This window comes from Nelusetta ayraudi, unplaced genomic scaffold (assembly GCF_046127955.1).
Source record: "Nelusetta ayraudi isolate G7.1 ecotype Tasmania unplaced genomic scaffold, CSIRO-AGI_Nayr_v1 ptg000182l, whole genome shotgun sequence".
Classification (NCBI taxonomy): domain Eukaryota; kingdom Metazoa; phylum Chordata; class Actinopteri; order Tetraodontiformes; family Monacanthidae; genus Nelusetta; species Nelusetta ayraudi.
Genome location: NW_027466231.1, coordinates 435,256 through 453,065, shown reverse-complemented (window position 1 = coordinate 453,065; position 17,810 = coordinate 435,256). Strand labels below are relative to the sequence as shown.

Here is a 17,810-nt window from a genome sequence, read left to right as displayed (position 1 = left end):
AGGTCGGCTCTCCAGTCTGCACAGCTGCATCACGCAGCACACAGTCTGTCCTCTGTTCAGTGGATGTAAATTCCATCAGCTGATTTCTCTCGATAACGCCCGGACACAAGAAGGAAAATGACTCGAGGTGAACTTCAAACGGGCCTCGTGCAATGGGTTCTGGGTAGGCGGTGACCCGGGATGCTCAGCACCACCGGTCTCACATCAGGTCTGATGCGGTTGCACAGTGGGCTTTGCAGTAGCGCACTCCACAGAGACGCCCACACATTCTGGATGAATGCAACACTGCTGGCCACAGCTTATTGAGCTGGAGTATCCACTCAGCCTGCGGGCTACAGAGTGTGTACTTTACTGTGTACTGCATGTACACACAGCCTGCTTGATGTTCAACATTGGCTTCTGGTCACTTGAGGCAGTTGTTTGTTATTTGTATTCATTTTTGTTGTGTGTTTTTTTTTTTTTTTTTGCTGATGGGCGGCTGGACCAATGGACAGTTCCCCTAACTAACTCACTAACTGACTGACTGAGTGACTCACTCACTCACTCACTGACTCACTAACTGACTGACTGACTGACTGACTCACTAGCTAACTGACTGACTCACTAACTAACTGACTGACTCACTAACTAACTCACTCACTCACTACTAACTGACTGACTGACTGACTCACTAACTAGCTAACTCACTAGCTAGCTAACTAACTGACTCACTAACTAACTGACTCACTAGCTAACTCACTAACTAACTGACTCACTAACTAGCTGACTCACTAACTAGAGCCTTTGGAACGAGGGTTCAGACAGATCCGTCTATGGTAACGGACAGTTTACCAAACACTGAGTCGTTGCAACGTGAGTTGGTTTCTTACTTGATATTCAAATGAATGTGAAAATGCACAATTTGATGCACAATGGCTGTACAAGAGTTGTCACGATCAATGAAAGCCCTGTGACAGAAGCCTGCCTGCCTGCTGTGTGCTGAACAATGTTGAGCTGAAAACAAAAGGCAACAACTTGGACCGTCGGCTGCTTTGACGAGGTACGTACAGCGTTCCCTGAACACACGTCGTGAGGAACGACACGTCTCGCCGTCTGACACCAGAACCCGGCCCGGCTTTGCACAAAGGGGAGGAGCCTCAGAACCACCATCGGCTCTACAACACAAGCCGCTCAGCGCGAGTTGTCGTCAGTGTAGAAAGTGTGTGTAGCTTGAAACTGGCCGGTGTGTGTGTGTGCGTGTGTGTGTGTGTGTGTGTGTGTGTGTGTGTGTGTGTGTGTGTGTGTGTGTGCGTGTGCGTGCGTGCGTGTGCGCGCTGTTTGTCAAACAGCACAGAGTGCACGGCGGTGTGCGGTGCGGTTGTGCACAACACTGAGCAAACCCGGCCAGCGGTGGATGTTTGTGGACCGGAGAGTCGATGAACAGCCGAGGTGAGAGCGTCCCGGGATTACAGGATTAGAGCGCTCGCTCCTCAAACACGTTCACACGCGTCCACTCGCAATGAGCGCTTCATTCCGACAGGTACACTGCTGTTGAAGAATTAATCCCTGACACGGCTGTCCTACAGTCGCATTCAAGTATCATCCACCGCCTGCGACTGAACACTCGTCTGAGCCTCTTGCCCCCCCCCGCCGGCCCCCCCGCAGCTCATTAGTGGAGCGACAAAGTCAACTCAGCGCTACACACTCGTCACAGCTGCACAGCTGCAGCAGTGCAAAGGAGTGCGTGCGTGCGTGCGTGCCTAGCAGTTGTGCGTGTGTTGCGTCTGCTCTGTGCATGTCTTTCAGAAAGCAGTGCTAACACTGAAACTGTACGGGCTGTACCGTCGCACTTCAACCTTCCGTCTGTGTGGAGCGCTGAGCGTTGACCTCCTGTCGCAATGATCTGGAACAGGAGGCCAGTGAAGCTGTTGGCCTCTCCGGGCCGCCGGGACTGCGAGAAACGATTTCAACGGTCGGCCGGTCGTGAAACAGCTGCATCTCCTCCGCGCGTTTGCAGCGTTTTCAGAGCTAGCATCATGTTTTCTCCAGGACAGAGTGGTTCCTCCTACGAGGTGGCTCGCCAAAACACTCCATCCATCTGTTGCTGCTCCGCCACCCCACCCCCGGCACACTGTACAACCCACTGTGGCCCCCACCAGTCCAACAGTTGGGAGCACCACTGGACGCTGCATCCATTAGCATTGATAGCATTTATTTCCTTGGCTTCTACCGGTCCTTATTATTATCGCTACCAAGTCATCGTCAAACTGAAGGCCAACAGCAGCATGCACGCTGCAGCTGGGCAGGAGTGCGCTGCTCTCCGCACCCTGCAGTGGCAGCGGCAGAGTTGGATTCCACTGCGGAGCAAAGAGCAGGAAGCTGCTGGAGCTCAGACACACAGTGGGAGACGCTCAGCTGGAGCCGTCACAGCAGTTTGTCCACAACAGGGGTGGGTGGTTGGCTGGCCAGCAGCAGCAGCAGCAGCAGCAGCAGCAGCAGCAGCAGTCGACACGTCATCACAACCACCAGGGGAGCAGCTACCGTTGAAGTTTGTGGGTGAGGAGGACTCAATAACAGGGATCCAAGTGTCAGTGAGAGATTCCTGTCGCAGGGTGTGTGTGTGTGTGTGTGTGTGTGTGTGTGTGTGTGTGTGTGTGTGTGAGAGAGAGAGAGAGAGAGAGAGGTGCTATCAACCCGCACTGGAGATCTCAGTTAAATGATGCCTGGTCCTCTCATGTCGAGCATCAGTCACACACACACACACACACACACACACACACACACACACACACACACACACACACACACACACACACACACACACACATGTTGCAGCAGGCAGGCAGCAGTAGCTGGCATCCAATAGCTCCGCTAAACAGCGCCAGTCCCGCAGCGCCCCGCAGCTTCGAGTCAGGAGCGGAATTCACGTCACATAGTCACACACACACACACACACACACACACACACACACACACACACACACACGCACACACACACACACACACACGACACACACACACGGCACAGCCCTAGCAACTGTCAGCTCTCCGCTTGCTTGTTGGTGATTATTATTTTTTTCTCTAGGATGGCGAAGGCGCTCGAGCAGCATCACATGAAGGCGTCGCTTACCTTGAAATCCGAAGAGGAGCGCGACGCCGGACAGCCACAAGGTTTGTATCCAGAAGGAAAACATCATGCTGTGTGTGTCTCTCTGTCTCTCCGTGTATGTGTGTGTGTGTGTGTCTCTGTGTGTGTGTGGCTTCTCCTCTCGGTCAGCTGAAGCGGATCTTCCCCGCAGAAGCTGCGTCTCCAGCGGCTACTCTGCGGAGGTCGGGCCGCTGCGAGGCGAACAAACCCCGGACTGAAGCTCTGCTGCTGGGGGGAAGAAGAGCCGGAGAGACTCGCTGACTGACTGACTGACTGACTGACTGGCTGGCTGGCTGGCTGTGTGACTGCTGCTGCTGCTGCTGCTGCTACTGCTGCTGCTCCACCTGGTGCGAACCACGCGGACTCTAGCGGCCCCTAGCGGCGGGGATCTGGGGGGGCGGGGTGGTAGTGACGGCAATTCCGGCTCTTTTTCAGAGAACCGGTTCTTTTGGCTCGGTTCACTGAAAAGAGTCGGTGGCTCTTTTGGATCCAAATGATGTGATGCCAAAATGAAAGACTAATGATGTCATTGAAATAAATAGCTGTGTGTGTGTGTGTGTGTGTGTGTGTGTGTGTGTGTGTGTGTGTGTGTGTGTGTGTGTGTGTGTGTGTGTGTGTGTGAAGAAATGATATTAATAGATTAATAGTCAGTCAGCCATCAAACAGCTGCATCTCCTCCATGGTTGTAATTTCATCCCGTATCAGTTTGTTTTTGTCATTTTCCCTAAAAAGAAACGGGACAAATTTTGTCCCGGGAGAGATTTTATTTTTTCTGGGACAGGAGGTGAAAAAAGAGAACAATTCTGGGGGAAACGGGACGGGTGGCAACCATGTTACATTTCAAAAGATTCATGCAGTGGCTTTGCTTTTCACCTCATCTAGATTGGATTGTGAGTACTTGTACATTTTCCATAAGGATTCTGTTTGATGTAAAATGTTGTCTTGACCCAGGTGAGCCAGTCAGGTGCAGAAGTGCAGTCTGTGCAACAGCGTCTGTCTGTTCAGTGTAGCAGCAGAGGAAGCCCCTACATTCACTCTCAACAGGAGGACCTTCCAAGCTGGTTCCACAGTCAACCCAACCCAGACACCTCAGCGCTGCAGTGACAGCAGAGGTAAGACAGTGTAAAGCTGATGCAGTGTCGGGCTGAAGGAAGTTTCACATTTTTATCATTATTATTATTATTGTTACTACAGGACCGCCATAATCTATCAAAATTGACAACTACATATTAAAAAGTAGCCAAAAAAAATGAAATGAAGTGCTTCTGATGTATTTTTCCAAAGCCACGGGGAGAAAGAAAGACAGACAGACAGAGCCACTAGCAGAGCTGAATCCCTGCTCTAATAGAAACTAATAGGCAATAGCAGAGTCATAAGTCAGCATGTAATTAGCTGCTGGTCCTGATGAACCTTTGGCTTGGAACACTTACAGGATTTCACGCCATCCCTGTTTCTCATCAGTGATCTCATCGCTGGTTGATCTGCGCCAATTAACCACGAGCAGCGGAGGAGAATTCTGTGACCGCGCGAGAGAGAGTGAAAAGTGAGTTTAGACGAGTTTAAGATGTAAACAGACACCACGGACACCAGCAGGGAGGAGGAGCCTGTTGTCTTCAGACCGCGGTGATCCACAGAGACTCTGGGTGGCGCCTCGGCTCGTGCGCATCCCTCCGAGTTGAAAGCTGAGCTCCAGAATAAAACTGTGCACAGAGTCACCCACCGCAACATGCACTGAGTGGGAGCTCCACAAGGGGGTGAAAAACATCAGCGCGTCAAGCAAAAAGCAGAATCCTCGGAACGGCCGGACCCACAAAACTACTGCAACACCTGCGTGGCAGAGAAACCTGCACAGACGGCGCAGCAACAATTCTGTCCTGTCTGCACAATGCACACACAGGTGGAAGCAGAGGCTGAACGTCAACAAGTGTGATGGAAAAGCAGGAAGTGTATGTGGCGACTGTCTCCTGCCTGCTGGGTTGATGAGGTGGGAATCATATTGACCAATATATTGGATAATATCCCAGTTATTATTATTATTATTATTATTATTATTATTATTATTATTATTACTATTATTATTATTATTATTATTATTATTATTATCATTATCATTATTACTATTATTATTATTATTATTATTATTACTATTACTATTATTATTATTATTATTATTATTATTATTATTATTATTATTATTATTATTATTATTATTATTATATTCAGAATGCTGATGTAGTTTGACTACTTGGCAAGTTTTAAATGCTTTTGCAGTGTAGTGGAGAAGTTCGGAGCCCCCTGGAGGATTTGGGGGGAACATTTTGAAGAATAAATTTTAAAAAAAAAAATCAGTTTGGCAAAGATCTGGCAAAAAATAAATAAATAAAAAAAGCGATTGCTTCTCTTTTCTTTGGTTTTGACCTCAGCGGCTGTGCAGAGGAGCGGTGGAGGACGGAGGTGCAGCCTCAGTGTGTCGGGGTGAAGGTTGCAGGGTTTAGAACGTGGTTGGAATGCAGTGGAGATGTCCCAGAGCAGCTCTGAGATCAGCAGTTAAATGACTGCAGGAGGCGTGGTTTTTGGAAGTGATTTGTGCAGTTTGTGGGGGCGGAGCTTCCCGGTAAATCCCGGCCGTCCAGAGTGGACAGGACGTGAAGAAAGACCTCACCAACTACACGATGCAGTGTTAGTATGAATGTTGTGACATCACACTGCCATGTGATGCTCTCCAACACACTGGAGGAGCTCCTGGAGGTTTGTCTTTAATTTCAGCTGAAACTCATTCAATGTGAATATTCTCCAGCAAAGGCTCGTTCAATACTTGACATTAAGAGTGGAAAACCCCGTGGCTGTAGTTTCAAACGTCCATGCATTCATTTCACACACACACACACACACACACACACACACACACACACACACACACACACACGATGGAGACGCCCGTGAAGCTCTGAGGGGAATCAAGCAGCAGACTGTTGCCAAGCTTTCTCTCTGGTTTGATGGCTGAGAGCTTCAATCCTGGCAGGAAGCTGCTTCTCCCTGTTAACTAGCTGTCAATCATCCCCTCACCTCCCTCCCTCCCTCCCGTCTGTCCGTCTGGAAGACTACAGCTGCAACAACAACCCACCCACACACACACACACACACACAATAACCTGAATGGTAAAGTCAGTTCTGATCAGCGCTGCAACAAATCCCACTCTTCATTGTGTGGGCGGTGCTGTTGTCTTTTCTCAGGGCTTCCAGAAGAAAACTCCCTGGTGTTTAGTCAGCAGCAGGATGCAATTAAAGTCCAGAGTAACATTTAGTTCTCTGCGATTCATTTCTTCTTTTTGGTTTTTTTCTATGTAACCAGAATTGAAGACTCCGTTGTCTAATGTGCAAACTTTAAACCTGAAGGTTATTCACTGAATTAAAACTAAAAAAATACTCAGAATCAAGAACTAAAACCATGTTTGGTTCCAATGCATTGCAACAGAAATCCTCCAGCAGCTTGACTGATCAGTAGCATTCCCATCATGTCAATGAGTATCCAGGTTCCTTCATGTGGCCAGGATGAGTCCAGCTGCAGATGCAGCAGCTGCACTGGGACTGAAGTGGGTCCTGCTGCAAAATGCAAAGGGAAGAATTCATTTGAGCCCAGATGTTCTCGGCATAATGAACGGCGATGGTACGATTGGTTCATCAACTGGCAGCGGTCCAGACACCGTGAAGCTTTAGCAGTGATCCAGTGGCACCACTGGGAGACACTGGAGCGTCGTAGCAACGCCTCAGCCCCTCACTCTGGGGGAGCAACTCTTGGAATGTGACCTGAGTCTTTAGGTGGGGACCCAAAGTCGATGACTGCAGGTGGGAGTGGGAACGCTGATGGAACGCTGAGCCCCTGATGTTCTCTGTTCCACTGCAGGGTTAGGGTAGAACTGCCTGTCAAGGCTCTCGCTCATCCCGGGCATCCGATGGTCGGCGGGTTGAAGTCGGCCAAGTGGACCTTGTCACAAGAACAAGTTGCCCCCACTCCGCCCTGGTGCCTGTATGTAGAACTGCACCTCAGGCCATGGAAGCAGGGTCGGGCGTTTAACGTTCAAACACTCCAACGCTGGCGCTGAGGTTTTCTGTTGCTCCGTTGTATCAAAGCCCTGAGTTGGCTGAATGCACTGTGCAGTCTGAAAGGAGAGAAGAAGCCACACACCGGCACCACTGCGGCTTCATCCACAGTCGAAAGGTTCCTTCTTGTCTTTGCAGCTTCAGCTGCTTGGTCATGTGTTTATTTCAGAGGTCACGTGGAGAGGCTTGCAGCAGTGTGACGTGGAGGTCATTAGGACGATAGTCACACACATCATTGTGTCTTTCAGAGTTCACACTCAAACCTTTTGTTACTCAGCGGCACCAAAAGGGCCAAGATGGCGCCTGATGACTGGACCGGACTGTTTTTGGGGGTGTGTCTTCTTGTGGTGACGATCGGAGATGCTCAAGCAAAGGGAGGAGGGTGACCTGGCGTGCGAGTGGCGCCGGCTCAGATAGAAATGACTGACGGCTGGTTCCTCACTGACAGCAGCTCAGTCGGAACCTCAGCAGCGCAGCAGGTCCACATCAGGTGTTGAACTGACTGCTTTGTGCCGCCGTCTGTAGTCAGCGGCGATGTTAGCCGAGAGCTGAAAAGCAACAATCACGCTGGACATCGGCTTCCAAACCCTACGAAGCTCGGAATTCTTCTGAGCGTTTGAAAGAAAAACCACGGCGCACTTTTAATATGAAGGCTTTTGTCGAAAATGGCAGAATATGAGAGTCAGTGCATAAAGGCCACTGTTGCATCATCATCATCATCATCATCATCATCATCAAACCAGCATGAATAACTGGAAGCCTCTCTCTTTGCAGGGCTCCAGTTGGATGTCTGTGCTGTTTACTGCCGCTGCAGGAGGAAGAGGCGACGATGAAGAGAAGCAAAGGTGAACCTGGCGGGAGGTCAAACTCTATCTCTTCATTCCTCCTCCCTCCATCGCTCTGCAGCGCTGCTCAGTGCAGGACCACGGCACCCAGGTGCATGATGGGTATCTTCTCAAAGTCCACTGCATCACCACGGACGCAACGTTGCAGACAAAGTGCAAGTTTCCTATTGGTCACGATGGCTCCAGTCCGGCTCTGGTTGTGTTTGCTTGTTTGTTTGTTTGTTTGTTTGTTTGTTGTTCGAGCAGCTGTTAGCTTAGCACTGTCACCTCACAGCAGGAAGGTTCAGGGTCTCCTGAGGCCGTTCTGTGTGGTGGAGGTCACCGTGCCTCCACCCAGTGGCCGCTGGAAGAGGCTGCAGCAGAGCGGAGCAGCGCACCCTGAGGCAGCACGTGCAGCAGGTGCAGCAGGTGCAGGAGACGGAAGGATGGAGGTGTGTCCATTTAGAAAGCTGTAGTTTACATCACTGTCTTATTGCTGCAGCCTCTGCTTTGGGCCGTTCCATACGTTTAATGAGTGCAGTTTCTAAAAAGCAGCAGCGGATCCCAGCAGTAGGTTATAGGTTGTTAGCGCCACCTGCCGGTCTGCATTGTGGCTTTGCAGCTTGAACCAGTGTGGTTAATAGCAGAGCTCCCTGACAGCCGGAACTCTGGAAAGTTGTCTGTACGTACTCACTGCCATTATATGAAGTTTCCTGAGCACCGAGTTGAAAGATTGCAGTGTTTTCTCATCGGTCAAGATGCAGAAATGATCCTGAAATCTGAATCTCGGTGAGATCCGACAATCAGCAGAGTCTCTGCTGCTTCTGAGAGAACAGCAGTGCCCCCTGCTGCATACACTGAGAACAAGGGTTTGACAAACGCAAGGACCCTAACCCAGCAAAGGACCGATACACCGATAACAGCAATGATGATGTTCAAAATTCAAAAATCAAAACTCAAATCAAATCAGAATGATTAAATCAGTGCTGTTGCAGTGAAATATTGTAATATCTTTCTCATGCAGGAGACAATTTACTCCTTCAAAACCAGAGTAGAGTAAAAATGTAAAGTAAAAGTAGTGAACATGCGCACACACACACACACACACACACACACACACACACACACACACACACACACACACACACACACACACACACACACCAAACAGCATCAGAAAATGTTTGAATGTCAAACGCAGCTTTTAGGAGGAGTAAAAGCTCTGTTTCTTTCTCAACAGGGGTTTTATTTGAGTGTCTTCTCATTACATTGCATTACATTACATTACATTGCATTGCATTGAGGTCTTGTGTGGCGACCAAATGTTGTGTGTGTAGTTTTGTTCCCCCTTCGTGGTCTCGTCACTTCCTGTTTTATTTTGAAACCCTATTCCCCTCGTCCGTCAGCAGCTTGTCCTTCCCTTGTATTTTCCCCATCATTTGTGATTGGCCCTCCCCTCCCTGATGGCGTTCACCTGTTCAAGCGTTCACCTCAGTGAAGCACCTGGTCAGGTGTTTCACTGAGGCCTCTCGCAGTTCTCACCTCTGGTAGTCTCTTCTTCTGCTGCTTTTTGGAGCTTCTGTCACTTCATTTATTGGCTGGACGTGATAGGAAGTGGAGCAGCGGCCTCATGATGAGGTCCTGAGACTCCACCAGTTGAGAACCACTGACATCCGATCATTGACACCGACAGAGGACAAAGCCAATAGAAGCAGCTGATTGAAAGAAAGGAAGGAATCTTCCACTCCTCTTCCACCACTGCTCCTCCTCCACTCCTCCTCCTGCTCCTCCACTCCTCCTCCAGTCTGCTGGAGAGAAAACATCCAGTGAAGCAGTAACATCAAGCTTCACTATGCTGCTGCTGCTGCTCAAACTAACTGTAATCACTGGGCTTTGACAACAGCTGTGTGTGTGTGTGTGTGTGTGTGTGTGTGTGTGTGTGTGTGTGTGTGTGTGTGTGTGTGTGTGTGTGTGTGTGTGTGTGTGTGAGAACAGTGCACCATTATAAAGAAATAAAGAAATAATGAAATGAAATCATTGAGAAATCTTCTGCTATTTCTTCCTTTGCTGCGGCAGAAGGAAAACCGCATCTGGCCTCCCTCATTTGTCATCATAAATATTTATGGATGCATTTGAATAATGTGGGCTTGTAACGCAAAATATCATTTGGAAGAAAGAAGAAGAGAGGAAGGATGTGAAGGATGTCAACAGGCAGAGGAGGAGGAGGAATCCGCCCACCCTCAACTTTGCTCCTGCGGGCTTCGGAAGAAGACGTTTCATCATAGCTTCCTATAACTTTATAGATTTATTACATAAACAGCGCTGGAGTCGTCTGTCAGGAAACTGGACTGGAGTCAGGTGAGTAAAAGAACGCATCTCAGCCATTTAAACACAGCAAAATAAACATCAGGACAATACAAAGATAAATCAGTGTGAAGTGTGTTTTATACTTTATAATTCATACACAGTGGTGGGGGGAAAATGGCGCGTTATGATTGGACGGAGGAGGAAAAAAAAATAGAAAACCATTCTGGACAGCAAACAACACGGAAATGCAGATTTTATTGAGCAGAATTACAGTTTATGATCTTCACACCATTCAATGGAAACAGCTGCAAATTGTAATTTGTTGAAATTTTTGAAATGACGCTTTGACTTTTGCCTGAAACTGTCATGGAAACACAGCTCACAATGAATTCACTTTTTCCACACCGAGGAGAAGAACCATCGCACACCATGCAGTGCAGTGCAGTGCAGTGCAGTGCAGTGCAGTGCAGTGCAGTGCAGGGAACCAGGCCACAATATTAATCAGTTGCTTGTGCAAATCCCAGACGACGTGCATTGATTGAATGAAACTGCTTACGGTTGAAATCAAGTCATTATATGAATGCACCTCTGTGTGTGTGTGTGTGTGTGTGTGTGTGTGTGTGTGTGTGTGTGTGTGTGTGTGTGTTGGAAATCCTCCTCTGGCTGCCAGCTGAGCTCTGGTGTGACTGGAGAGACTGAAATGTCTTTACGGCTTGCCAGAAGGTCCTGGCGGTCACCTGTAACTCTTGGCCATCAAATTGCTCTGTGGACGCATTGTATTGATTGGCTTCAATACTGCTGGTAATACCACTGAGCACTGCGCTGCTGAGCCTGGTGCCAGGAGCCCAGGCAGGATGTCAGAGTGTAAATACAAGGCGCGAGTGATTCCGGCCCAGCAAAGGTCCGTCTGAATAAAACATGCAGTATCACGGCCTGGCATTCTGCCGCTGGTCTGGGCCAGGCCAGACGCTGACACCGTCCTCCAGGGGCAGTCATTCTGCTCCACAGCACCTCAGGAGCAGCTCACACCTCCACTCTGTGTCGGTGTCCTGCTGCGTTTCACCTTGAAGGCAGATTATCTTCCTGTTCTGCTCCTCTCCTCTGTTGTGACACTTTGCTTTCCCTCTCTCACTGCCAGGCTGCAGTCACGTCTCCTCCCTGACCAGCGTTTGGAGGAGGAGCCAGAGCCAAACCACTGCAACCTTCCCTCTGAACCCGCATCACACACACACACACTCCCTGTGCCGATCATTTGCAGCTGACTTACACGCACACAGACCTGAACGACATCATGGGCAACATCTCACCAGCAAACATCTCACCAGCAAACATCTCACCAACAGGAAACTTGCATTCATGCATCCAGGATCACTGACAGGGCTGAGTTCAACCAATCCAAAGCAAGAGCATCCAGGCTGCAGGAGGTGCAGGAGGCGCAGGAGGTGCGGGAGGTGCAGGAGGTGCGGGGGGTGCAGGAAGTGCAGGAGGTGCAGGAGGTGCAGCAGATGCAGGAGGTGGAGGAGGTGCAGGAGGTGCAGGGGGTGCAGGAGGTGCAGGAGGTGCAGGAGGTGCAGGGGGTGCAGGAGGTGGAGGAGGCGCAGATTTCGAGTGGAGCTCCACATTTATATAGTTATAGTTATATATTTATATATATATATATTCCAGTCCCTCCTTATCTTGACTTTGTCCTACCCCCCCCCCTCCACACACACACACACACACACACACACTTGTCTGTCCATCAGCTCGACTCCTGTCTGACACCTTCCCTCTCATCACTCTCAGCTCTCACCTTCACCATCTGTTCTTTCCCTCCGTGTCTCCTCCTCCTCCACTGTGCCCTTGCACTGCCACTCTCGCTCTCTCTCTCTATTCACCGCACTTCCGTCCTTTCTGCTCTTATTTTGAAAAGCTCAACTCACGCAGCAGCGCACAGACTGTAAATGAAGTCGGCGTCGCTCTCTGCCCTGCCTGCCTGCTCCGCCGTTGGTGCAGATCAGAAGCCTCTGCTGCCCCCAAGTGGCCAAAGAGTGAACAGTCCACGAGACCTTCAACACCTCCTGCCTCTTCCCAGTTGTTGGCTCCGACTGCTCACATTAGTAGTGGTGACAAGCCCGCTGCGCGTGTCAACCCTTGAAAGAGGCAACTTTCATATTAAAAATGCAGCAAACAAAACTTCCTGTAATTGGATCATTTCAAGTACAACTAGCAGGAGCGCTCTTTGTAGTTTTTTTTTTTTTTATTAATAAAAACCTCTTTCCAACAGCCTGAACTTCCTTTGCAACAATAATAACTTCAGTCAATCAAAATCTGCTATAAAAAAAAACAAAACTACAGAACTACAGTAATTACAGAGGCTCTCTCTTCCAACACCGTGACTTATATCACTGTTATCTGTCCAAGCCTCATCCTCAAGGCGGAGCTTATTGCCATCATTATTCAAATACATTTCCAAGCATGTTGTTGTTGTTGTTGTTGTTGTTGTTGTTGTTGTTGTTCACACCACACTTTTCAAGGCACCCACAGCACATGACAGAGACTGCATGGTGGATTGGAACCAACAACCCTCCTGCTCTGTGACAGTTGCAGTCGCAGTTGGCTGAGGGTCAGTTTCTGTTGTGTGTTTGTTTGTTTGTTTGTTTGTGTGTCTGTTTGAAAGACGATGATGATTTCACAACCGTCACTTGTTTCACTGGCTGTCTCAGTGTTGCAACCAAGCACATTAACTCCACCCAAACCAGATCCACTCCAAGTAGCACTTCCTCCACCAGTTTCCACGGCAACCAGTTCCCAACCAACCAACCAACCAACCAGCAGAACCAATTAGAAGTGACAGAGACGCCCTGAGCCGTAAACTGCCCAGAGATTAGAGGAGGAGAGACTCAGCCACCAAACAGAACAAACAAATGAAAGGCGGGTCTCTGATCTTTGGCTGTGGCTTTCATTCCAGTCCACCCCCCAACCCGCCTCACACACACACACACACACACACACACACCCCACGGAGACATGGACACACCTGCGGGCTTAGTGCTGTCTGTCTGCCTCCATCTATAAGAGGGAACAATTTAATTAAAACTGCCACCTTTCTCTCCCTCCTCCCTCTGTTGTCGCTCTCAGTGGGATTATTGTGCGTCTGTGTTGTGTTGTTCTAGCCACAGGCCGCAAACACAATCAATAACAAATAGTTTCTGCTTGCTAATGGTTCCTTTTCCCGTCCAAAACACAACTGAAGGATTGGCTTTTTCTGCTCTCTCTCTCTCTCTCTCTCTCTCTCTCTCTCTCTCTGTGTGTGTGTGTGTGTGTGTGTGTGTGTGTGTGCTTCAATGGTGCCGTTCACTTGGCTGAATAATTGGCAGTCATGATCCCACTGTGTTCTTTCACTGTGTTTGTCGACTGAGGAAATACTTCTAACTATTCAGTTTTACTTCCTGTAGCAGCCGCGTCAATGGCACGCAGTGATCACTGCGCTGACCAATCAAAAGGGAGCAACGTCTGCCTCCGACTGAGAGAGACACAGCAAACAAACCTTGTGTGTTGTTGCAAGTGGACCATTAATGTCTGGGACTGGTCTGGATTGGGAACATTTTGCACTTTAGCTTCAATAATCCTAATCCTAATCTTCTGGACTTTCTCTCTCCTACTTTGGCTTCAAGGTCCAGTGTGGAATATTTGGAGATTTGTTTTTCAGAAGAAACAGCGACATCAAGTGGTTACATTCGGGATTGCAGCGCTCACTTTCGCTTCTGGACCCTCGCCCCTCCCGAGCCTGCCAGTGAACTACGGTGACCCTGGCTGTGTCTCAATTCAGGCTCTGCGTCCTTCCAAGGCTGCATTTGAGAGGAGGTTGCGTCATAGCACTGCGTGAAAGCTCCTCCCACTTCCCAAAAGTCCTGAGGATGCTCCCAATGCGTACTGGGAATGCGTCCTACTGTTAGCCCATTCCAAGGCTGCACCGCTACTATCCTTCACCTCCTTCTGTATCCCAGGATGCTTTGCGTGCTGCTGCAAATCATCCTGGGATCCTGGGAAGTCAGCTGAAATTAGCGCCATCTACTGGCAAAGACACCACGTATAAATTGAAGTATTGAAATTTCACATCAAATATACAGTTTTTAACGCAGGGTTTTTACTGATTTGAACATCCAACGCCTCCGTTAGCTGGCGAACCAATGGTTAGCTTGATGCTATGAAAACGTCACTTCCGGGGTTGGCCAGCAGGAGGGAGCGGCGGTGACGCAACCAGGAAATGCGCTGAAGGCTTATTTGAGGACGCCCCCTAGCGTTCAGCCTGAACACCAAACACTCTGCTGTCCACACCAGGCTTCCTTAGAAGTATCCTGGTGCAAGGGGGTGGCTCACTGGGAGCAATGGGACCAGTATTGATCTGTGGAGACTCTTATATACAGTATGAGAGCCGTTCTAACAGGAGGAAACCCACACGGCTGTTATTGTACTGCCAGTGTAGACTTTATTTAAACGTACATAAGGGCAGTGTTTTCAGCTTTGACCAGGATCACATCACTTTCCACTCTGGACCTTGTTAGCATCCTGAAGGCTCGTATTTCCCTTCTTCACAGTTGCTGCTGCAGCACATAAAGATGATGGATGGCGGTGTGACACCTGCGAAGGTAGTCTGCTGTCAGGGTGCTCCGCCTCCACTTCCACCCTGCTTTCTTATTGACTCGCTGCTATAATCCAACACTCTGACACAGGTTGCTTTTCAAGACAATCTTCAGGAGGACCTCTCCATGGTAACAGCGTCACATTTTTCAAAGACATTTCCTGACTGTCTCTAATCTCATAATTTCCCCCCGTGCTTTATTGCTATACCTCCCCTCCCCCAATGCACCGGCTCTCTGTCCCTGCTTTGCCTCCCTCTCTCTCCCCCACCTCTCTCTCTCTCTCCCTCTCCGTCTCTCTCGCTCTCTCTCCCCTTCTCTCTCTCTCTCTCTCTCCTTCTCTCTCTCTCCCCTTCTCTCTCTCTCTCTCCGTCTCTCTCCCTTCTCTCTCGCTCCCCTTCTCTCTCGCTCTCTCTCCCCTTCTCTCTCTCTCTCTCTCTCTCTCTCTCTCTCTCTCTCCCTCTCTCTCCCCTTCTCTCTCTCCCTCTCTCTCCCCTTCTCCTCTCGCTCTCTCATTGCCAAGCTCCTCTCCTCCACTGACAGCTGGTCCTCTGCGAGTGCTGCACCGTCCGCTGCCTGCCGGTATGTTCAGGCCAACCTGCAAGGGATCTGCGGGCGAGCCGAGGTAAGGGCAGAGCCGCCGCCGCCGCCGCTGACGTTGCTTGCGTTGAATATCAGGAGGAGCGTACGTGCGTGAGCGCTGATTGGTGTGGAGAGCGTGCTTGCAGCTGCAGGTGAGGGACGGCACGCACGTGCACGAGGAGGATGTTGGAAGACGGGAATGTGTTTCCACAGGTGTTTCCTGTCGCTTTGCGGCGGGCCTCTTATTCGGTATTTATTTTCAAGCAGCGCTGCAACGGCGCTGCACCGTCGGCGCCGGGTTTGCCGGGAGCTTAGCGCCGCTCTCGTGCTGTTGCGTGGACGGGAGACGGCGGAGGTAAAGTTTGCGAGTGGGTGGATGAGAGGAGCGCTTGTTTACGTTTCCCGAAATGCAAGTCGAGGCGCCGTCGAGCGGCGTTCCACAGAACCACACAGCAGAGTAGAATCATGGCGCAGAATCAGCTGGTACTGTTCCGGGTGAAAGATGAGGTTCTGATCCACGTTGGCCAGCGGAACATTGTTTCTCCTCTGGGAGCCTCGGGAGAAGTTGCATGAGCTCCTGTTGACAGCCTCTCTGGAGAAAGAGCTCAGCTCTGAGGGTGTGGGAAACACGAGGAGCGACCTGTTTGCAGTCTGACCACCTGCTGCTCCAGAAAGAACCCAATGCAGTCCGACCACCTGCTGCTCCAGAAAGAACTCAATGCAGTCTGACGTCTGCTGCTCTAGAAAGAACCCAATGCAGTCCGACCATCTGCTGCTCGAGAAAGAACCCAATGCAGTCCAACCATCTGCTGCTCTAGAAAGAACCCAATGCAGTCCGACCATCTGCTGCTCTAGAAAGAACCCAATGCAGTCCGACCACCTGCTGCTCTAGAAAGAACCCAATGCAGTCCAACCATCTGCTGCTCTAGAAAGAACCCAATGCAGTCCGACCATCTGCTGCTCTAGAAAGAACCCAATGCAGTCCGACCACCTGCTGCTCTAGAAAGAACCCAATGCAGTCCGACCGCCTGCTGCTCTAGAAAGAACCCAATGCAGTCCGACTGCCTGCTGCTCTAGAAAGAACCCAATGCAATCCGACTGTCTGCTGCTCCAGAAAGAACCCAAACTAGACTCTTATCATTGCTCATTCATACACAAAACGCTTGATTAAAAACAATAAGATTACATTTAATTTATAATGCACTTTAGACCCTGAATATTCTGTGGAATATTTCTATGTTCTATGTTTATATGACTTCTTTTTTTGTATTGAAGGCACTGCTCTCTGCAGAAAGACATCAAACACAACCTTAAACTTGATAATCAATCATGAGCGGCTTCCTCCGTTCATTTGCCAGTGTTTACAGTTCTCATTTTGCCTCCAGCTGAAAAGAAAACTTTCCCAAATAGAATTCTGTAAAAAAAAAAAAAATGAACATGAACACGTGAAGTAAAACTGCAGCCAAGTTTGCTTGGTATGAAAATAGATGTTCATACAGTGAGAACAGGTTTCCCTCTGCCCCCGTGTTGCTCTGCATGACGTGTTCCTCTGCTGGAGATGTGCCAGAACCACCAGCCTGGACCTGCAGAGTCACCACGCCTCCGCCTCCACAGGTTGACTCGCTTGACCGCAGTGAGGGGAGTTCCCGCTCTTTTCAGTCAACCACTTCTTTTGGCTCGGCTCACTAAAAAGAGTCAGCGGTTCTTTTGGCTCCCAAGCAGTTTTCCGGTCGGTTCCGGTCCTGGATCGGAGCCATCTCTCTTGGTTCACCCAGTTTGGTCACCAGTGGAGCGTCCTTCACCCAGTTTGGTCTCCTGAGATGTGTTCTCTGGTACTGACCAGGACTTGGTCCAGCGTCCTCAGCACTAATCTCAGCCACTGTCACTGGTTCGCCATCAATCAGAATCAGAATCAGCTCTATTGACCAAGTGTCTCCCTTCTCTGTGCGTATATTTGAATATCAAGCTGCCAGCTCCGCCCCCTCTCCTTCTCACCTTTCAGCCGTCTCCCATCACCAATAACTGTCAGTGGTAATTAGGTCTCATTTTCAAGCGCAGCTTGTTTTCCTCGGACCCTGCCAGTGACTTTTTTTAAACCTGTGATTCTGGTCTGTTTGAACTCTCTTCTTCTCAGAGGATTGCTTCAAATCAGTTGATGAGATCAGAGTCTGATGGAGGCGGGATTCCAGACGCTGCAGAGGGAATTGTTTTGTCACAGCTGAGTGAGCTGCTGCCATTGTACTGGCA

At 49.6% G+C, this 17,810-nt stretch overlaps 2 protein-coding genes across 2 annotated transcripts in view; one reads left to right on the top strand and one right to left on the bottom strand.

Moving 5' to 3' along the window:
- lsamp (limbic system associated membrane protein) overlaps positions 1-3,436 on the bottom strand; it is a 182,593-nt gene extending 179,157 nt beyond the window's left edge. Inside the window, exon 1 of the mRNA XM_076015227.1 lies at positions 3,110-3,436. Within this exon, the coding sequence (XP_075871342.1) occupies positions 3,110-3,176 (67 nt within the window). The 5' untranslated portion in view covers positions 3,177-3,436. The remainder of the gene's footprint in view (positions 1-3,109) is intronic.
- Positions 1-17,810, top strand: part of gap43 (growth associated protein 43) — a 252,280-nt gene that overhangs the window by 194,299 nt on the left and 40,171 nt on the right. The window lies entirely within an intron of this gene.